The sequence below is a fragment of the Bradysia coprophila genome, unplaced genomic scaffold, assembly GCF_014529535.1.
Source record: "Bradysia coprophila strain Holo2 unplaced genomic scaffold, BU_Bcop_v1 contig_561, whole genome shotgun sequence".
Taxonomy (NCBI): Eukaryota; Metazoa; Arthropoda; class Insecta; order Diptera; family Sciaridae; genus Bradysia; species Bradysia coprophila.
Window position 1 is genome coordinate 467700 of NW_023503807.1, and position 23280 is coordinate 490979.

Below are 23280 nucleotides of genomic sequence, written 5' to 3' on the forward strand. Positions count from 1 at the left end.
ATTTCTCTTCAAATTCTAAGTTCGATTTTTCACTAATGAAAGGCTTGTTGAAATAAACGAAATTGTTATCGACCATGGTCGAACCCGGTGCATACTACGTAACTAAAATTCAAAGCGTGTAAATTTATGCCAATGTATCGTAACAAAAATGGTGAAATTACAAAGAAAAATTGAAATTTAAAATTCAGTTAAGATAATCGAGTAAATGCGAGAAAAGATTTGGACAATATTCAAGAAAAATATAATCGAAAAAGCCTCTCACATTACTCGTACCTGCAAACTGCTTACTTGTCTTCGTATATGTGCTAAACTAGATGGATTGTAGGCCATATTCGCAAATACTAAGCGCTCCTCGTAGTCGTATTCACACAGTATTTTGTTGTCACACAAATAAAAGCGGTCTCCAACGCAAAACCTGCAAACAATTTTCAATTCAATTTACAGTACGTGGATACGGGGGAAGGCACTAGGAATATAATGAAAGTTTGTGCATTGGTTTCAATCATAAATTTGTGTAGCCATGATAATAACCGAAAGCTCTCACCTGTGATTGCATTGTTGACACGCAAAACATTCTAAATGATAAACATTACTTTTAGCCCGCATCACCATTTCGAATGCAGGTATCACTTTATTGCAAGCAGCACAGTAGCCTGTGGTGCCAAATAACCTACAAACAGACGAGAATATTTAAATTACCCACAATCATTCATCACATCCATTGTATTTATAAGGCTCAAACATAGTGTTCTGTACACCCAATAATTTTGTGCGATTGATGCACATTTCTCACCTAAGATAGTCTCTTTTACATAAAATTAAATTTGCTTTGGTATATAACGTAGATCCAACTTCACCAAGCCGACAATCACAGCAGCCACATTTCAGACAATCTTCGTGCCAATATAAATCTAAAGCTTTCAATAGGAAACGTTCGGTAATACGTTTACCACAGCCAGCACAGTCGCGTGATCCACTAGTTGGACCTGTGTTTGGTGCAGCAGAAACTGCAGCAGCTGTTACAACACCTGTAGGTGAATTCGGTATCGTCGATGCGGTTGTTGTGTTATGGCCTAATGTTACGACACCTCGGTTAGCAGCAATCGAGTTTGGTGGCGTTGAATGTTGATGGTGATGATGGTCCCCTCCATTATCTGGAAAATGGAATGTTTCATTTTAACACAAATGTCTACAGTCAACATCATATATGAAACAGTGGGATTATGCACTGCACTCATTTTATGTAACGTCACTAACATGTAGGGTGCAGACGCATATTTCCGAAATTTGAGAATCTCATTTCAGTCTTGTTTCGGATGTACAACATAATACTTCAATGTAGCACAAATCGTTATATGTGAAACAAATCGAGATGATTTTTAAGCAAAATACTCAAATCGAAAGGTAGTTATAACAAACTCTGCATTAACCACTGAATGAAGAAAGTTTTGTTCCCTATTGTAAAACAGATTTAGCTCAGTTCGTTAATGAATTTCTCAGGAGTGTTCTCCATCTAAGCTTCTTATTCTCTGCAGATCATCACTTTTCCTTGTGGTTTATGTGATTAAAAAAGTATTGTTCATCGTGAACAATTTTCATTTTCCTCCTTCGTACAAATGACCAACAGCACTTGTGCACCCAAAAAATGGCGAATAGGTGTGTTAATACGCTTCAGTTAAAAAAAAATCACGCCTAGTCTAATCAAAAATCTAATCAAGTCATAAGATTATTTACGGTGTTTGAAACGCCACGCTCTAGCCCAAAGCCTAATATTTGGGAATCGTCTTTGAGAATTTTTGGGAATTTAGGGAATTTTTGGGAATTTTTGAGAATTTAGGGAATTTTTGGGAATTTAGGGAATTTTTGGGAATTTTGGGAATTAATTTCCAAAAATTCCCTAAAATTCCCAAAAAATTTCTTTTCTTTGCATTTTTATAATTATGCTCTTAGGGAACGTCCATAAAGGACGTCCGCGATTTTTATGAATTTTTTGATACCCCCTCCCCCCCTGAAGGACGTCCACAAAAAATTCGAAATTGATTCAAATCAAAATTTTATTTAATAAAAACACATCTTCCACAAAACACAATTTACACATCTTCCGACCACTCGTTGTACAAGCAAGTTTCGACAGGCATAACAATATTCCCGTTTGTTGTCTCTTCTTGAGGAATATCAAGACCATCCAGGTCTAGATCTTCCTTTCGATGCCATTCAGCGTCTTCCATTTCATCGTCGTAGTTTATAATTGCCAGGGCTTCCCGCGCTCGAACAGCAGCAATACGCTTCGGTCGCAATTTTCTGATTACAGTTTCGTTCTCGCGCTGGTTTTCGTTTTTATTCAAATTTTTCGCATTCTTTCCGTCCTTTTTATGTATTTTTTTGTGTTCCGTTAAGTATTTCGTAGCACTGAAATACTTAGCACAAACGCTACAGGTCCGATTCTGTATTTTCGATTGAACAGAAGGACAAAATGCATCGAAACTTTTGATTTGGAATTCCTTTTTTAAAACACAATTCAGAAAAAGTGGAGCAAATTGATCGACTTTCAGCTTTTCGTAGTGACAAACAGGAAGTTTCAATTCGCCTTCAATGTTGTTCAATGGTAAAGGTGGAGGAATTTTGCCGTTCTTTAATGTCGTGAACAAAGAACTTCGTCTCGGTTTGCAGCAATTCCGATCATCACATTTGACAATTTGAAGTAAATATTGACCGAATTCGATGTGCGTGTCCCACCAGGAGCAATCCCTTACCATCAAGTCTTCTGCCAACTCAGATTCTGTTTCACTTACAAAATGTGCCACAGTCGGATATTTATCGATCATATTTTCACTCCACACCTCAGCTAGAATCTCGCCAGCTTTGGCAAAGTTTTTCATTTCAAGTTCGATGTCAATAGTCTCATTTTGACTATTCAAATGATTTCCGAATTCATCGTGCGGCAACACTAATCCGCATAAATCTCTGCTTAACGGGGCCATCCGTCGCTCGACACGGTTGAAGCAGCTTCGGCCAGGTGCGTTAGTACCAATGAATAGAGCATCCAAGTCACGTTTTATGAAGTGGTGAACTGCTACTGTGATAACTTTCTCGTAACGCGGATTTTCATCCGGCCCTCCATCCGACATGATAATTAACACTGGTTTAGGAAGGAATCCATTTTCAGACTTGCATTTCATTATTGCGTCGAATTCGGGAACATTGTCGTACAGAAAATCAAGGTCTCGAGCATGTGTAAGCGCGTTGGAAGTCGAATGTTTGCCAGACCTTAAAAAGTGAAAATAGAAATCGATTAGTCTGGCATCCATCTAATTTTATTCTGAAATTCCTTTATAAAATGAACTAAAGAATTTTAATCGGAAAAACTGAACCAAAATTACCGAATTGTTATGAAAGTTGGTCCAGAGTAGCCAACCGCTGTTCTGTTTCCTAGTCCGTTGTCCTTGATCTTGATACCAGCATAAACTGACGGTATCAATTTATGTCTACTCGCCTTTACCCAATCGTGGTCAGCCAGCTTAACCCTATATTCTACGTGCATCAGAAGTGGTGTTTGTTTATTAGCTGCTGTGACTCCTATGGGAACTCTCGCTTTGTCATCCTGACTAATAAATGTCACTTGGTTAGGGCCTAAAAAAGATGCGAGTTCTTCGAGGTAGTTGATTGAAATCGTTGCGAAAGAAGAGTCGGTATGTTGAGCGTGGAGATCATTTTGTGTTTTGCATAAACGGACGGGAACTGTTGTTACATGACGTTTTCCTTCTTGAGTGTTAGACCTTCGTGGCAGTAGCCTAAGGTACGTAGCGGCTCTTGAAATCTGGAAACCCTCATCATTCAACTTTTCTTTAAGTTCAGTCAACGTCCTAATTGACCGAAACATATCCTCACGCCGCTTATCATGAGACGCAGACCCGTGTATCGCAATAGCAATTATCGTCTTCAGCAGCTCTGGTTGTTCAACTTCTAATCGAGGTCGGCCAGTAGAATTTCGAATCTTTAAATTTAAAAAGGTTTTCATTACAACAACAGAATGCCAGACATTGACTGAGGGCAATGCTTGTGTGTGTAGTTTTGTTACAAGAGAACACAACCTACTCACAGAATATTGATGTCTTAACACAAATGGGAACTCACCTTTAACGCTTTCTTGACGTCCGGATTACTGTCGCATATTTTGGATAATTTTGCCTTAAAATTGTGACGACTTTTACGTTTCCTGAACATATCACGTCGTTTTACACAAAGCTTCTTCTGGAGAGATGATAGTTTCTCGCGTTTCTTTTTCAGTTCGGCTCGCATATCACTCGTGAAAAGGCCACTTTCCTTCCTTTTTGACAATGCCACAATTTCAGCTGTTAGGCAAGCAGATTCTTGCTGCAATTTTAATTGGGCTGGGGTCCGATCGTTTGCCTTGTTGTGGAATGTCGACTTGGTTTCTTTAGTATTTCCGTGACTCGGAGGATGACTTGGAGTTACGTCCACTGCTAATTCTTCAAAAGAATTCGATAAATTCAATATTTCGCCAGTATTATTTTGCGGATTCGAGTCTGTCTGCTCATTAGAATTTAATTGGACGGATGCATTGCTTTTGGAGTTCCACAAATGAAATAAATTCGCTTTTGATTTTAGCGATTTCTCTTTGTATTCCACTATTTTCTTGGAAACTAGCTCAGAATAATTTTTTTGTTTCTTTATTTCGTTCCATACTTTGGAAACATCGCACTGATGTTGCTGTTTTGTTTTTAACGGATACGCTTTCGAAAACGCATCCAATAACGATTTAAATAAGGAGTATTTATCCATATTTTCAAACTTAAAAAATATTTTTCACTGACGTCCAATCTAAATTGAACACATGTCACGAAGTCAAACAATTAGAACTTAAACAATAGATCGAAATGTGTGCAATTACTCGGTTGACCTTTACCGACTATAACGTCTCGTACGATAAGAAAAAAAAAATAAAATAAGTGGACGTCCAAACTTTTTTTTGACCCCCTCCCCCCTGTTTTAGTGGTCACATTTTGTCCGATTTTCAGAAACCCCCCCTCCCCCCCTAAGCGCGGACGTCCTTTATGGACGTTCCCTTAAAAGATCAGGAAAAGTTCAAAAACCTTTAAAAACTATGAACAAGCAAAAAAAAAATTGGGATTTTTTTTGGAATTTTAGTGAACTTTTGAGAGTTGGTTCCCAAATATTATGCTCTGAAGGATATAATTCTTGTCGATGTACTCGCACCAGCCAGGGCGTATACTCTACTTGTAGGTCTCTCCAAAGCCGACATTAGTACAACACTACAATAATTTAAGAGCAATCTACACTCCGACCCCCTATGAAATACATTTTTGATGATAACTTTTTATTCGAATTATTTTTGAAAAAAGTGGCCTCATCGTTTGGTGCCAGAGAACATATAAGGTTTCGATAGCCACTGGAATTGTCCAGATTGATGCGAAAAAACTCAAAACTCCTAAAATTTGTGTTTTTTGTGATATTTTTTGGACTTTTGAGTTTTCTCGGCGTAGACTGCATCAATCTTGACAATAAACCGCGAGCCTTTGTCCATATTATTTTTATTTCAATGAACACATCAAAAACACACTGAAAATGTATATTGATATTGGAAAAGTGGAATTTGAAATTTTTAATTTCAGTTAAAAAAGCCGCTCCAATTTTCAAAAAATTTCTCGCTTGGAAAAAAAAACAATTTCGTGACTTAACAAATTGGGATGTTTTATTTGTTGACAGTTTGTTTTAATTGTGATCACCGAGATAACCAAAAAACCAACACTAACAAACAAAATATTCCTATCAGCTGACAGATACCTAATATCCCATTTCGATTCTTTAGAGTTTCCGTACGTGAGTTCATCATGGCAGTGATTTTTTTAATTAATTTCTTTTCTATAAAAAAAATATAAAAAGTGTTTATAACAAAAATAAACTTTTATTAAAAAAGGCTCGCGGTTTATTCTGGTGGCTATCGAAACTTTATATGTTGTGGCACCAAACGATGAAACCACTTTTTTCAAAAAATATTCTAATAAGAAGTTATCATCGAAAATGTTTTTCATAGAAGGTCGGAGTGTAGACTGCTCTTAAAATAATTATTTTTGAGTTATAGCCGCAAAAAGGTTTTCGGTACCCTCGGTACCTTTAAACACTTTAACCGAAAATTTAAAAAAATGTTCGAAAAAAATGAAAGATACGATTCTCAGAATTGAAGACGAATCTACCACTCCTTAAAATCGGAGACCACTTGTTCCCCTATCACCATCACCTCCAGTTTTGGCGATATGCCGCTTAAGCTCAATTTACTGAATATATTATATTCAATATGTTCTGAAATATTTGTTGTGTTTTTTGGGAATTTTTGGGAATTTTAGGGAATTTTTGGGAACTTAGGGAATTTTTGGGAATTTAGGGAATTTAGGGAATTTTTGGGAATTTAGGGAATTTTAGGGAATTTTTGGGAATTTAGGGAATTTTTGGGAATTTAGAGAATTAATTCCCAAATATTAGGCTCTGCTCTAGCCGCTGAACAGCAAAGAGACTGCCTCAACCAAAAATAAAGCATCAATCCTTGGCCACACTTGGTCAGATCGATTATACTTAAAACCTCTAAAATAATTCTTTTTACATCAATTTAATGTACCACAACCACACTGTAATGTAATCTTCATGGTGGCATGGAAGGCATAAAAATAAACTGAAAACACAAGTTGAATCTGGAAGGCATCAATTTTTCAGATAATCAAAAAACGTAAATCTAACGGTAATATGAAGAAGAAGAAAAAAGCGAAGTAAAATCAATACATTTATGTACCCAATCATAGGATATACCCTTTCATTTTCCACATAAAATAAGAAAATTTATTGAGTATATTAAATTCTTCCATCCCAATATATCACCCCATCTCGAAAACGACTGCGTGTATATATATCGCTATTTTCATAAAGGTCGACAAATAGATCATTGATCACTAGAAAATTTCGTATTACAATAAAAAAAAGGGGGGACACGACCTGTCGATATTAACTTTTTGTCGACTTTCTCTCTAATATTTCCATGGATTGGCAATATATTTTTTTTGTTTGGTGAAACAAGAACGAGAACCAACAAAAATATGAGAACTTTTATCCTGTTTGTATTTTTAATATATTACACCCAATACATAAAACGCTCATAACAGCCGTTAAGAGAATAATAATCATAATGAAATCAATAAATCACAATAAAAATATTGGAATTTTTCCACTGAAGACATTCAGAATGGAAATACCTATATAATAGGTATATATCGGCGCCGACGACGTGAAAGTTAAATAAGAAAAAAAAAATGTAGAGAAAACGTAATTGAAAATGGCAGAGCATTGCATCCGATTATCATTGATTCTTTTGTCAATTGCGGACAAAACGATTGTGAAAAGATGTAGGGGATATTTAATTTTCGACTTTATTACCATCCATGTCCACTTTACATAATATAATTGATGTCCACACATAGTCAATAGGTCGTTTATAGTTATAGACACACGGTTTGCGATCAAACATATATATACGTATGAAAACGAAGAGGAGATTCACGAAAAAAAGGGATCTATAACGAACGAATATAAAACAGAGAATATTAGAGGTATGGATTTTCCCACTGCTATCCGTTCAGTGGCAGCATTATTGGATATTTGACCGTACGGGAATCAAATACCAATAGACGATAATTCAGAAAAGTGCTTACAATATTCTACTTATATATATATATACACAACGAGGCTATACATATATTAGAGATATGGTGGAATTGTGGAGTGCGGATGAAATACGGCATAGAGCACACAGAATGTGTAGAAGGATATTGCGGCATCATATATTCGATAGAACGGCGAACCGTTTGGAAATGATTTTCCTCCCAAATTATATGAAGGGGCGATAAAGTATTATTAGCACGTGTCGAGACGGCAGTATATTTACTCAGGAATATAATATTCTATAAGTGGGAATCTACGAAAACATTGTATAAACTTATATACGTACACCATCGTTTTCTCGTGTATTTATACCGTATATTATGTGATATTGCAATTATTTTATCGTCTTAACTGTTTGAATTTATTTAATTAGGTTTTTGTCGATTATGATTAAGGTGTATTGGTTGGTCTTGGTGTTATGTGTAGATATGTGTATATAATGCGTAGGAAGACACTAGTAATATTGACAATTGTAAACATTGTGGGCGAGAGTGTGATAGTATCAGCACTTTGGTGATGGATGTTACAAGTAGTCAATGTACGAAAGCTTCTTTATAGATGGTAGGCCTTTAAGAGGAAATTACAATTATTATCAAGAGAATACGATACGCAGACAATTTCTTAATTGGAAGCATACGAAACAAAACCGTTGCTTACAAGAGGACTTGTGGAATTATTATTTTCAGTCAATTACATCTTGTTTTAGAAATGATACTTGCAAGAGTAATCTAAAGATAGAGAATCGACACCTAAAATAATCAATTTAATCTAGGAGCCTTTGTAGTCGATAATGAGTATTTCTATTTCCCGCAGCTTTGCCTTTGTATAATTTACAGACTTGTTGATGTGCGAATGTAACAAAGAAAGGTTTTAATGTGAAACAATGCTCTGTGATTACTGTGTATGTAGCACATCGTCACGGGAGCAGAGGGTGGCGGGACATTTCCACACCGTCAATATCGTCAGGAACGATATTATCCAAAAAAACGATATTATCGCCCAAAAAATTTTCATCCAGGACGATAATATCGTCTAAATTGAAAAATTCTAAAATATTGTCTGGACGATAGTATCGTTTTCTTGTCGATATTATCGTTCAAAAAACGATATTATCGTTTTCTGGACGATATTACCGTTCTAGAAAATCTAATGGATATTTTCGTTTTCTGTACGATAATATCGTCCAAAACGATAATATCGTCCTGGGCGATATTATCGTTTTCTTAAACGATAATATCGTCCTGGACGATACTATCGTTTAAAAAAAACGATAATATCGCCCAGGACGATATTATCGTTTAGTTTTGGGTGGTAATATTGTCCAGGACTCAATTTTACTCAGAGGTGCAGCAAGAACCGAATTCTCTTCCAAAATATCGAAAAACAATTGTCAGAGGAAATCACCTACACATCAGTGTTTAAAAAAGGCGTTTAGTTCGTCCCAAAAATTATCGCCCAGGACGATAATATCGTCCAAAATAACGATAAATTTGTTCATAAAAAGAAAATAACGATAATATCGTCCAGCGGATATTTTCATCCAGTACGATATTATCGTCAAAAAAACGATATTATCGTTTTTTGAACGATAATATCGTTTTTTAGACGATAGTATCATCAAAAAAACGATAGTATCGTCCAAAAAAACGATATTATCGTTTAAAAACGATATTATCGTTTTTTTAAACGATAATATCGTCAAGAAAACGATAATATCGTTTTGAAAATATTTTAAAATTTATAATTTTAGACGATGTTATCGTCCTGGATGAAATTTTTTTGGACTATAATATCGTTTTTTAGACGATAGTATCGTCTAAAAAACGATACTATCGTCCAAAAAACGATAATATCGTTCCTGACGATATTGACCGTGTAGTTATGTCGCCTCATCGAGCAGAGGACATATCAAAATACAATAATTTAATGTGACGTCATATTTGACTACACCCGGAAATTGACCTTCGCTCTGCTCTTCAAAAATCAATTTGCAAAATTACATGTATACTACGAGAATGAAAAATTCCCTATCGTAACGACTCAAAACGTGCCTCTCCGATGATGAAGCGTCAGTTGTTATTATTTTGCCTTAAGGGACATCACTTTCGCGATTAGTTGCTATCAGAAAAAGTGTATGTTTACTCGTTGAACGAATAAAAAAAAAGTAATACGAAAGCCAACACATATACTACGACAATACCGAACACGTTACATTGGCAGCTCCATAAATATTTCCGCAAATAAATAACCCACTTATATTCAAATCTAATATACTTAAAATGTAAGTAATAGGATGAACATACTATTACATACTGCATCGGAATGAAGCTCCATGACTCAAGATTCTATTACTTTACATTATTTATTCGATTGAATTTTGATGCTGCCGCACATAGTAGTGTACTTCTCACTCTCAACGAAATTGCTAGCATGTTGACGATGTGCTGGGTTTAAAGGAGAATTTTTTTTTTGTTCCCTTCCATCTGTTTTGGCATTGGCAGAAAGCAATGTTATTTTATGTTTTGTATGTGATACACAGTTTGTATTTATATTTATTTGTACTCTTACATGCTTTTAACGTAAATCAACTCGATTGGATTAAATCGAATCTTCTATAAAATATGAGGTCGAAGTTGTATATATACGATACACAGTTCTTCTTTCGTATAACACAACGTCCTTTCGCTCACATGATACAATAATATATACCTCCGAACGCTGGTTGTCTTACAAAACATGCCTTTGAATAAAAAAAATGTTTATCGGCTTCTTTCCTTGAAAAGGTGTAAATCCTTTTATTTTTTTTTGAGAAAATATTCCAAAAGAAGAAGGAAATGTTTTTAATGTCTGATGTGAAAAATTATTTTCTGATTAAATGGAAAACGCTCATGTCTAAGTGTTGAGTTGTTTTTGCCCTACTCGTCGTCGGTGTGTTGGAGAGATGGTACATTCCATTTTTATTTCGGTTTATTACTAATGGTTTTTAATGGATGAGACGAAGACGGAAATATACGGATGGAAACACAATTTCATGATAAATGGCCGTATTTTAATGACCTGTCAAACATTTTTATGCGACAGGAAAGAATTTATGCTTTAAAGTATGCAAAATTATCGTTAATATATAGTGTACTCGTAGACTGTATATTAGGGGATGTATATAATAGCAATACAAATGGGGAAAAAAAAATTATTATGAAAAAGTACTCGTATCAATAGAATGATGGTACCTATTATGGAAATTTTGATATCACTAGTTGCTCAGCGTAATGTATTTTCATTTTTTGAAAATATCTTGTGACTGTCGTCGGTGCTTCAAATCCAATAAATATTTTATATTGAAGAGTAAACACAATTAATTTAGGAAATTGCTTTTAGACTTCATTTCAATTTTTTTTACAGAAGAAAATGAACAATTTTTTTTTCGCTGGAAAAAATGTTTGCCCGACGTTGTCAACTGTAATTAAGTGAAATTTATTAAACATTGACGCCGTGTCTGATGTGATATTTCGTTTCTATCATGCAACAACGGTGGGATCAGTTGCATCACTCAATTTGTTTTCATTATAATATCACCAGTTCTACTGAATTTTAAAATGTTTTTAATTGAATGTTGACCAGAAATATTATTTTAGAAAGAAATGAAACGACAATTGGTATTTAGGGAAAGTGGCACCGGTGCAGAGCTCACCTTGCAAAAATCCAGAGCTCACTCTGAGAAAATTTTATATCAAGATGAAAAAATCAATTTATTGAAAGCTCATTTACTACATTAGACTTCGTTACCACCTATTATTTACCAATCATTAAACTGGTTCGAAAGCATATACGCTTCTCAGGAGCCAAAAAAGATCAGAGAAATCCATAATTTTGCTCCCTGATAAGTGATTGACCGTCATCGTAGACCACACAAAAAAAAAGTCGTACGGATAAAACGTACATTTCGACGATGAGACCAATGGTTGAGTTATCAGTACAATGTATATTGGAAATTTCGCTTTTTTTTTAATTTTTCTAGAAATAATGTTACTATATTTCGTCCTTTGCCCACTTTACAGATGTGAGATCGATTACTTTATATAAAACAAAGTGCTGGGTTTCTCAAACGCGAATGAAAAAAAAAAAAAAAACATTGTCACTGGCGTGAATTGAACTGGGGACCTCTCGATCTTGAGTCAGTGACTTTCGCACTGAGCTAACTAGTTGTTGAGTTACGAACAGTTTACTTTGAAGAGTTCTTTTGTTTGTCATTTCCTTTTAAACATAGTAGAAAAAGGATGTAGTTTAGACGCAGTAAACTGATCTCATCATAAGAATGCAATTTTGGTGGGTTTCGTTTGTTTCTTTCGTTTTATTTGTTCCACGCGTGTTCCACCACATAGAAGTAGCGTTTGCCTTTACGCTTCTTCAATTCCACACGTTTGTGAGTGAAACGACACTCTTTACACTTCTTTTGTTGACAACATGTGGAACGCTGTGGAACAATTAAAATTGTAGAATGCTAACCAATTGCAAACTTAAATTGAGTTGAGTTTAGCAACATTCAGGGAGTTGCGGGAAATGTTAACTACTATCTAAAGGCAAGAATGTATTCGTAGCTTGCAACAAATTCGATCAAATTAACTTTTATTTTGTTTACTTTAATATTTTATCCAGAACATTTATTCAACAAATCTAGCATTAACAACAATAGAACATTGAAAAAATTCCTCGTTGATTGATTTTTTATTCTTCAAAAATCTGATCTCAGGAACCATGAAAATATGAGTGAACATAAACTATAGTCACAATGAATCTCGTTTTTCGACATACAAACAAAATAAGAATAAAAATTTAGTTTTCATAATTGCTGCTTAAAAAAATCATTTTATTCGAACGAATAAGTCGCCGTTGGTAAACGATCAATAAAATTTCAAATTTCACTAAAAATGCAGAAAGAAAGCTTTTTATAAAAGTGTTCAAAAATTCTGTGCCAATTACATCAGTGTAGACGTTCATATCGACTTGTCACTAAACACTCTCCTCTTTGAACGCACTCAAAACATGTTCGTTTAATATGGCATACAATGTAAATCACATGTACATCACATGTACATCAAATGTACATCAAATGTACATCTCCTGTGAATCAAATGTGACGACAAAAAATGTTTGATTAGCACGTACAGCAAATCTACGCAATATTTTGACACATCTACGCCACATCTAAATAGTTTAAGGAACATAGAATCAGGTTGCAATTGAGTTTCGACAAAAATAATTTTTAATTTAGGTGAATGTGAGCATGCAAAATGGCCAAATTTGCCTGATATGACACATTTGCCCATATGTGATCCGCACATTTGGCCTTATAATAACACAATGTATTCAATTTTATTGCACATATCGGTGCATTTGGGTCCAAAGTATTAGGATGTGACAAAAGTTTGATGAAATTCATCGCTAATTGTGCAAATGTGACGATTAAACGAAATGTGATGTACATTTAATTCACATTTGAATGCCGAATGTGAAACAAATGCGGAATACATGTGAAACACATGCGAAACACATGTGAAGTGAATGTGTTTGTGAGAGCGTTTGGAGGATTCGTGTACAAATCTTACAAAAATACAACACTTGTTTGAAAGGATAGACTATTCGAATTTGAAATTATTTTTTGACGAACGAACAATGATTGCGCAGATAAGTAATTAAATGGAATTTTTATTTATTGGTTTTGAATTTATTCTTGCAACGTTCGAAAGAAACAGATTACTTTTTGAAAATTATTTACGAAATGCATTTTTTAATTGAATCACTGCTCGTAATGTCTAAAAGTCAGATTCAAATCGATTTTTTTCAAAATTCATGTTTGCTCATAACGGATCATGGGTCATCGTCATGGTAAACAGGAGAAAGAATTTAGAGTATTCTTCCAAGTATTTGATTAAAATTAGCAAAACATCACGAAATTTGAAGTGGAAGTTGTAAAAGTACATAATAGGAATCAGGTAAATTTTATCCTATTTGGGCTCGCACGAATATATCATTCTTGTTTTTAGTTGAGTCCTAACATTTCCCGCAACTCCCAGGCAAATATTTTCTGATGATTAAACATTAAATTTCAGGCTCCCAAAAGAAGTCGAGTTTTCAAACTTTAAAAAATAATTATTATTGATAATTTATGAAATTTTCGCCACATTCCTTTAAAAATATAATGTACAGTTCATCTAGAACACATGATCATAGGATTCTCGGTAGATTTGTACATTTTATTATGCAATTGTAGCTATAGATCTGTTCCAAGGCCATACGAATTGTCAAATTTCATCCATAGACAACAGAACCTAAACAATTGCTCATGAAAAATGAGCTGTCACTATATATACACGGGGCCTTAAAATTTCAGCGAAAAGCCAAGGTTATGTCGTCTATGGATGAAATCGTCGTGGTTCGCGTTTACAGTTATTTGGAACAAACCTATTGAGCTAGAAAATCTGAGTACTTTTAAGCCAATATAATGACTGGTGAGACCGAATCCAAATATGTATTCTTGTTCTGAAATTTTCGAGTAAGTTAGAGTTGTTAAGGTCGGATGTTGTTTTATGTTGAGTTATTTTTTAGCCGCAACGCATCCATTTGTCAAGTCGGAATTCAATCATCACTTTTTTTAGATGTCGGATTTGGGCTTGTTGATTGGCAATGGCAACTCCGAATCCGATCAGAAACTTGTGAAAGTATAATGGTCTCATCAAAGGCCAGAGTTCAAAATTAAATACGCGTGATAAAATTAAATAATAGAATTCCATTTCCTACGCATTATAAGAACCTCTTTTTCTTGGATGAACTCTCATGGTTCTATTGGCAAGAAATTGATTTTCCGCGGTAATATTAAAATGAACGTTAAAATCGCGTTACATCTTTACGTCGAATTTTTTTAAAACATTGGTCGTTTCAAAGCAATCCAACAGCTTAGAAACCAAACGAGCAATACGACAATACAACAATTAATTGAAATGAATATTTAAATCGAATTGTTCTTTTAAATAATTTGTGAAACAATTCAGATATAACTTTTGACATCAACACCAAACATAATATTATTGTACGTCTTACATGTACACCATCCTACGTCTTAAACGTAAATCATGCTACGGCTAAAACGTACATTTCGACGATGAGACCAATGGTTGAGTTATCAGTACATTTAACGTATTATCTGTACATTTTTCGTTTTATGCGTACATCACTACGTCTAGTACGTAGAATGTACGTCTAAAATGTAGATTTTGTACATCTTGAACGTACATCCGAAATTTCCTTTTTTTGCGTGTTCCTTAAAATCAATAGAAGAAGTTTCCACGCGAACAGAAATTGGATCAAATTGGATCAAATACTCCGCTGGGAAAATTTTGAAAAATATTTGCTTGTACTGTTGGGTGGTGACCATGATAAAAGTTAAATTAAAATTAAATATTAGAAACATAACGTAAATGCACTGATTTTATGAAATGTTTTATTGGGAAGAGAGGTCCCTAGCATAGGTCAACAGACAGAATGCATCAAATCGTCAATTAATGATAAACAAAACTGATGGAAATGATGAGAAATTGCCAGTCGAATGAAAGACGAATAATAAATGAACCTCACCTGTTTTTACGGAATTCTCGATTGGGGGTAGTATAGAGCATACAACAACTAAGTGAGCATAACATCTATCGCCACTATCCAAATATATGGGAAGTCGCTGTGTTTTTCATTCCAATACAGTTCCGATTTGGAATTGGGGCAGATAAAATGATTAAAATGGTGGGACACATAACAGAAACAAAAACCAACCGATAAAGTCTAGTCTACAATTGTCTTATTGTCTATGTCAATTATCATCAAATGCCTGGGTGTCTGAACGATCAACAGTAGAACCGTAACCTAACGTTCAATTCTCCTCATTTATATCCACTTAAATTGCTGATTGGTTTCGGCTTCGATAAATATGAACTAACTCTTTCAACTCTAATGAAATTTTCTAATCGCGCTGATAATGTGATAATATTGAATTAAATGCAGTTTTTGTAGACCGTTCCGCATGATTAAAACACGAAAGAAGAAAAAAAACTTTTCAATTCACTGGAAACATCATTTCCTCGCCGAATGAATCGAAAAACACTTTGGGAGCAGGAAAAAAACATTTCTTTCATTTTAACTCACAAAAGCATACTCTTTATATAACAAACGAGTACAACACAATACATGCACGCGAATCTAGGAGATGAAAAAGGAAAAAAAAACGTGTAAGTGTCCATCCAATAAAATAAAGTTCAAATTGAATTTTCCGACTAAAGTTTAATTAAAAACGAACAGAATCGCTTCAACTCTTCTTTAATTAAGATTCTGCTGTTAGATATAAAAAGCAATTAAATTAAATTATAAGAAACATTGTATTTTATATACATTTTTGCACCAGCACTTTTCAGCAGAAAGTTATATATACGAAGAGTTAATTAGCATGAAAATGAAATTCCTAGCCCATCGCTATGAAATTATAGCTCGCTTCTGCGAAAAATTGAATAAACTAATTAAACATATTTTGCATTTAATGGTCAATACATCATAATGCTGGCTTCTCTAGCTCGATAAATTAGCAACCCTTAGAGCAATTTCAGCGATTTCATTTTGCTCAGTCCAACCGAAACAAATCGCAGATATAAAATATTGTAAGACCCACTTTGCTGGGGTATTCTTCTCATCTTGTTAATACGTAGACGTTGTCTGCAATCGACATATTAGCTTCGCGTATTGCAATATTTACAGTTCTTACCAACGGCAGAGTAAAATAAACCAGACAACCGATTTCGGGTGTCAGAAGTCTTTGCGAGCGTGATTGCGAGGATAACATTTGACAAATGGGACGAGTCTGCAGGGAATCGTGCACCTTGGCTACCATTGGGCTTGTTACGCTTGCATAGATCAGTTAAACTTATTTACAATTAGTTCAGGTGAAAGGCTCCGAAGGACTTCGTCCTGACTTTCACGAACGACGAACAGTGGACTGGAGGCACTTAGCTGTTTCAATCTCGCCGCATTTGGCGCAACTAGGGTCGTCCATCACAGTCCTGATAGCTTTTTCTCTCAAAACCTTGCGTTTAATAGCTCAACTTACAAATTCAATTTCAGTGCTCACATGCTCTAATTCGATACGAAAAAGACACACGAAAAATGTCACACAAAAAAAAAACCAAAATCATGAGACAACAGACGAAGAACTTTGAAAAAATTTCATCAATGTCCCATTTATCTTTGCGAATTACATTAATTAAGAAATTCGGAATAGGCAGACAATTAAATGTAGTCAAACTGATTAATATCAATAGTACATTACTTACCAATGGGGCAAATGATGGAAATGGTACTTTTTGTGTGAAATTTACCGATCGGTGGGGAACCGAGGTTGGTAAACACACAAGAAATATCTCCATCATTTACCCCATTGCCAAGTAAGGTATTTTATTCAAAAACTTGAGGTAAAGTTTTGGCTCCGTGAAGTAAAGTTAACTTTACACCTAACGTTTTTGAATAAACTGATTATTTGATGACTGCGCTAATCCTATTCACCCAACTTAGTCACTATTTCGATTTAACTTTAATTTTATTTACAACGTGAAATAAAAATGTAATTTCAAGTAATGACCCATCTGCTATAAAAAAAAACTCTCCTTGCCTCTTTCGCTGGGAAAACATTTTTTTTTTTATTACACACACATTGTTGCGTTGCTTATCCAACCCATACAACGGTTTCGGTCTTTCGTACATATACAATAAATTCTCCACTCATAAAACCCCAATACCAATCGACCCCGGAGTACCGGAAATTTATGATTCAATCAATAATTTCGTGTTACCCATCACCGTTATTTGCACTCTTTATTCATTAATGAAAGCAATTTACTTAAGCTTCTCTATACCGGATATGAGAAAAAGCTTTACCGAAAATATTCTTGATAATAAACGATTAATTTTGAGTTTAATTCTTTTTCTAATTAAAATTGTTGAAAGAGGAAAATTTGAATAGTACATTGTAGACTAGCAGTGAAAAAGAAGGTATTTATTGGTGGAGGAACACGCGAATATATTCGAACGATAGAAAGTGGGATGGATGGTAATTATATTCCGAAGGATGTAGAAAAATCGTTTTTTCCGTATTTCATCCGTGTGTACGGCAGTCTAAATATTTTTCACTTAAAATAGGAAACCTTTATGTAATCGGTAAAGAATTTTAATAAATTATCTTGGTCCTAAAGAACAAAAAAAGAAAGAAAAGAAAATTGAAAAAAAACGACGAATATAAGTTTTAAGGGGGGAAATCGAAATCATAAAAAATCAGTCTTCATTATACGGTTGACTTGGCATGGCATTGCGCAACACATGAATGGATCACAACAAATAAAAGGTAATATCGAATAGCGCCACGACAATGTGTTACCAATAAAAAAGACGGGTTGTACACAGTGGAGAAAGAAATTTCGTATGTGATTCCCTTTAATATGGGATTTTCGATTTTATCCGATGCGATTTTTATACGTAAACGATTTTGTTGAGATTTTTTTTCTTATACTCACGTTTTGTTACGTTGGAATATCGATACCTAGTTAATGAAATGTTTTGATGTTATTTATGGATTAGTTTAAATAAAAATTGAAAATAAATAGAATTTAGAATGGATTTAGATATAACAAAACGGGACTCAGTGACTCGCCATTTAGGACTCTTAAGTCTAGATTTACGTGATGTCTTATAATGTGATAATCTGACCAAGAATGTGGATTAGGTCGGATGTGAAATGTAAAATAAATCGATTTCGGAAATTTTTCGCCTATTTTTTTGCTTCAAGTTTCAGGCTTTCAATGAAGTAGGTCAATTTTCTGTAGACTTCCCTGTAGACTTGATTGAATTTTCAGAGTCCTCCATGATTCCAGCTGATGATAACTGATAATAACCAAGAAAACAAGGCATCAGAACAGTCGGAGCGTTTGCTGCGACTTAGCCCCGTACGACCCGTAATCCTATTTCGTCCGTAACCATAATACGCTCGTAGCCGTAATACGCCCGGAACCCTAATACGTCTACAACCCTCTAATGCGTCTGTTACCAAAATGCAAGTCAAGTTGGGCATGGTCAAATTTACTGAAAGTGTTCATTTTTAAAATTGCGCATAGCGCAATTACGAAAGCCCGTACGAAGTACCTCTCAAATAAAGCCAACAATTTACGATATTATTTTAGAAACCCAACATTTTTTGCCAACTTTCTATTAGGTATTCAATTATCTCTCAAATGAAACAAGAACTAGCAAAATCGGTTGAGATTTACTCGATTTATGTGCAAAAAACACTTAGGGCCGAGTAGCGGCCTTAGTGCAAGGGCCCAAATTTGAAACTTTTTTTGCCATCATTCTATTCGGCATTCAATTATCTCTCAAATGAAACAAAAACTAGCAAAATCGGATGAGATTTACTCGATTTATGTGCAAAAAACACTTAGGGCCGAGTAGCGGCCTTAGTGCAAGGGCCCAAATTTGAAACTTTTTTTGCCATCATTCTATTCGGCATTCAATTATCTCTCAAATGAAACAAAAACTAGCAAAATCGGATGAGATTTACTCGATTTATGTGCAAAAAACACTTAGGGCCGAGTAACGACCTTTGAGCCCTCCCAAGAAGCCCGCGTTGCATCTTACCCAAAAACAATGTTCTGCAACTTTGTTCTACTCGTCAATACCTTTCATTTGATATATCACAAGCAGCTATTGCGTGCGTATTTCGGTAGATATCGTCGCCCCAGTGAAAATGTCGGTCTCACGAGACCATGAAATACGTATTCTCAACGGTCTAATTCCAGTCTCAAAATTGCTGGAATTCTCAATTAGGTCTCAAAATATTTTTGTTTTTGCTAAAATCATTTCGGATGAACAAATGAGAATACCGTAGACCAAACGAGTAGTCTCTTTTCGAATATTATTTCGCCAGACTGTGCGAGACTGGATGAGTCGTCTCGTTGCAGTAATATACTCAGATCGCTTGAGATGAAACAAGTAGTCTCTTTGCTAACATTTATTGGTGAACTGTGCGAGACTGGATGAGTGGTCTCGTTGCAGTTATATGTCCAGATCGCTTGAGACGGAACAAGTAGTCTCTTTGCTAACATTTATTGGTGAACTGTGCGAAACTGGATGAGTGGTCTCGTTTGAAGAAAATATTTTCTTCGATATCCGAGACCGGTTGAGTGGTCTTGTTTGAAGAAAATATTTTCTTTGATATCTGAGACCGGTTGAGTGGTCTTGTTTGAAGAAAATATTTTCTTTGATATCTGAGACCGGTTGAGTGGTCTTGTTTGAAGAAAATATTTTCTTTGATATCTGAGACCGAGTGAGTGGTCTTTTTGGAAGAAAATATTTTCTTCAATTACTGAGACCGGTTGAGTGGTCTCATTTGAAGAAAATATTTTCTTTGATATCTGAGACCGAGTGAGTGGTCTTTTTGGAAGAAAATATTTTCTTTGATATCTGAGACCGGTTGAGTGGTCTCATTTGAAGAAAATATTTTCTTTGATATCTGAGACCGGTTGAGTGGTCTCATTTGAAGAAAATATTTTCTTTGATATCTGAGACCGGTTGAGTGGTCTTGTTTGAAGAAAATATTTTCTTTGATATCTGAGACCGAGTGAGTGGTCTTTTTGGAAGAAAATATTTTCTTCAATTACTGAGACCGAGTGAGTGGTCTTTTTGGAAGAAAATATTTTCTTCAATTACTGAGACCGGTTGAGTGGTCTCATTTGAAGAAAATATTTTCTTTGATATCTGAGACCGGTTGAGTGGTCTCATTTGAAGAAAATATTTTCTTTGATATCTGAGACCGGTTGAGTGGTCTTGTTTGAAGAAAATATTTTCTTTGATATCTGAGACCGGTTGAGTGATCTTGTTTGAAGAAAATATTTTCTTTGATATCTGAGACCGAGTGAGTGGTCTTTTTGGAAGAAAATATTTTCTTCAATTACTGAGACCGGTTGAGTGGTCTCATTTGAAGAAAATATTTTCTTTGATATCTGAGACCGGTTGAGTGGTCTCATTTGAAGAAAATATTTTCTTTGATATCTGAGACCGGTTGAGTGGTCTCATTTGAAGAAATAATTTTTCCGATTTCTGAGACCGGTTGCGTGTTCTCATTTGAAGAAAATATTTTTCAATTCTTTGAGACCGGTCGAGTGGTCTCTTTTGAAGAAAATATTTTTTCAATTCTTTGAGACCGGTCGAGTGGTCTCTTTTGAAGAAAATATTTTTTCAATTCTTTGAGACCGGTCGAGTGGTCTCTTTCGAAGAAAATATTTTTTCAATTCTTTGAGACCGGTCGAGTGGTCTCTTTCGAAGAAAATATTTTTTCAATTCTTTGAGACCGGTCGAGTGGTCTCTTTCGAAGAAAATATTTTTTCAGTTCTTTGAGACCGGTCGAGTGGTCTCTTTCGAAGAAAATATTTTTTCAATTCTTTGAGACCGGTCGAGTGGTCTCTTTCGAAGAAAATGCTAATTTTAAAAATAAATGCAACCGAATAGTTGAGGTTTTGCGTTCTTTTGGTTCGTTCTGCAGATCCAGTGAGACAACTGTTTTAAATTAAATCAAACGTTTTATTAACAAAGGAAATTGAATTGGTCAAAACAACGAAAAAAGTATGAAAACGACGCTTTTTGCGTCAACAAAATGAAAAAAGATAAATGCGAATGTACACTAAAGGTACGAAAATGACGTTTTTTGCGTCAAAAAAGATTCATGCAAATGTACACCAAAGGTAAGAGACAAAGAGGTAACAATTTCTATTCAGGATCTTTGTCGCTCGTTTCTGATGATATTGAAGCAGATGTTTCTTCTGCTGAACCCATTCGAAACAGCAGCACCTCGGACAAGTCAATGTCTTCCTCAACAGCTTTCAACCAGTCTCAGATATCGAAGAAAATATTTTCTTCAAATGAGACCACTGAACCGGTCTCAGTAATCGAAGATAATATTTTCTTCAAATGAGACCACTGAACCGGTCTCAGAAATCGAAAAAAATTATTTCTTCAAATGAGACCACTAAACCGGTCTCAGAAATCGAAAAAATATTTTCTTCAAATGAGACCACTCAACCGGTCTCAGATATCAAAGAAAATATTTTCTTCAAATGAGACCACTGAACCGGTCTCAGTAATCGAAGATAATATTTTCTTCAAATGAGACCACTCAACCGGTCTCAGATATCAAAGAAAATATTTTCTTCAAATGAGACCACTCAACCGGTCTCAGATATCAAAGAAAATATTTTCTTCAAATGAGACCACTCAACCGGTCTCAGTAATCGAAGATAATATTTTCTTCAAATGAGACCACTCAACCGGTCTCAGATATCAAAGAAAATATTTTCTTCAAATGAGACCACTCAACCGGTCTCAGATATCAAAGAAAATATTTTCTTCAAATGAGACCACTGAACCGGTCTCAGTAATCGAGGATAATATTTTCTTCAAATGAGACCACTGAACCGGTCTCAGAAATCGAAAAAATTATTTCTTCAAATGAGACCACTCTACCGGTCTCAGAAATCGAAAAAATGATTTCTTCAAATGAGACCACTCTACCGGTCTCAGATATCAAAGAAAATATTTTCTTCAAATGAGACCACTCAACCGGTCTCAGATATCAAAGAAAATATTTTCTTCAAATGAGACCACTCAACCGGTCTCAGTAATTGAAGAAAATATTTTCTTCCAAAAAGACCACTCACTCGGTCTCAGATATCGAAGAAAATATTTTCTTCAAATGAGACCACTGAACCGGTCTCAGTAATTGAAGAAATTATTTTCTTCAAAAAAGACCACTCACTCGGTCTCAAGCCGCCTGCCAATGAGACTGCTCATCCGACCTCGGAAATTGTAACAACGGTTCAAAATTAGAACTCCAAATAGATATATCTGATTTAGCAGCACGTGAACGTCGACGGCCGTCCAAATTGAAAGTTAAGCATCATTCGTCGCGGTTAGTACTTGGATGGGTGACCAGAAAAAACATTACAAATAAAAAAAGGTAAAATAAAAAAATTCAAATATTACTAACGATTCTACAATTTCAGTCAGTTTGGTCTAGCGAATTATAAAAAAAGTAAAGGGTAGTGGCCATCTGTGAACTCAACATAGAAGTACAAAAAAAATCTTCCGATAAATAACGAACGAAGAAAAAAGTTCTAAAAAGAAATCAAATATGAAAAGTCTCAAACGGTCTAGAAAAAACTGAAAAAAGAGAAGTCTCAAACGGTCTAGAAAAAATTCAAAAATTAGAAGTCTGAAAAAGTTTTTTTTTTTTTATGACACGCATTTATCCTCATCCAGTCTCACAAGGTCTAACAAATCCAAAATGAGACCACTCATCCATTCTCACAACGTCTAACAAACCCAAAAGGAGACCACTCATCCAGTCTCACAAGGTCTAACAAATCCAAAATGAGACCACTCATCCAGTCTCACAAGGTC

The 23280-nt window shown here is 34.9% G+C and overlaps 2 protein-coding genes across 4 annotated transcripts in view; both read right to left on the bottom strand.

Moving 5' to 3' along the window:
- The window catches only part of LOC119083176 (LIM domain only protein 3-like), a 62627-nt gene that overhangs the window by 9256 nt on the left and 30091 nt on the right, over positions 1-23280 (bottom strand). The window contains exons 3-5 of one of the 3 annotated variants that reach the window (XM_037192836.1): positions 794-1154; positions 545-670; positions 289-415 (exon numbers count right to left, since the gene is read on the bottom strand). In XM_037192836.1, coding sequence (XP_037048731.1) covers positions 289-415; positions 545-670; positions 794-1154 — 614 coding nt within the window. Of the gene's footprint in view, positions 1-262; positions 416-544; positions 671-793; positions 1155-23280 lie in introns of all 3 variants that reach the window. The other 2 variants (XM_037192835.1, XM_037192837.1) reach the window with 2 other exon arrangements.
- On the bottom strand, positions 2009-4993 carry LOC119083167. Its single transcript, XM_037192821.1, has 3 exons — positions 4135-4993; positions 3381-3994; positions 2009-3267 (listed from the first exon to the last, which is right to left on the bottom strand). The coding sequence occupies exons 1-3, from the start codon at positions 4801-4803 to the stop codon at positions 2091-2093; spliced, it is 2460 nt and encodes an 819-aa protein (XP_037048716.1). The 5' UTR covers positions 4804-4993; the 3' UTR covers positions 2009-2090.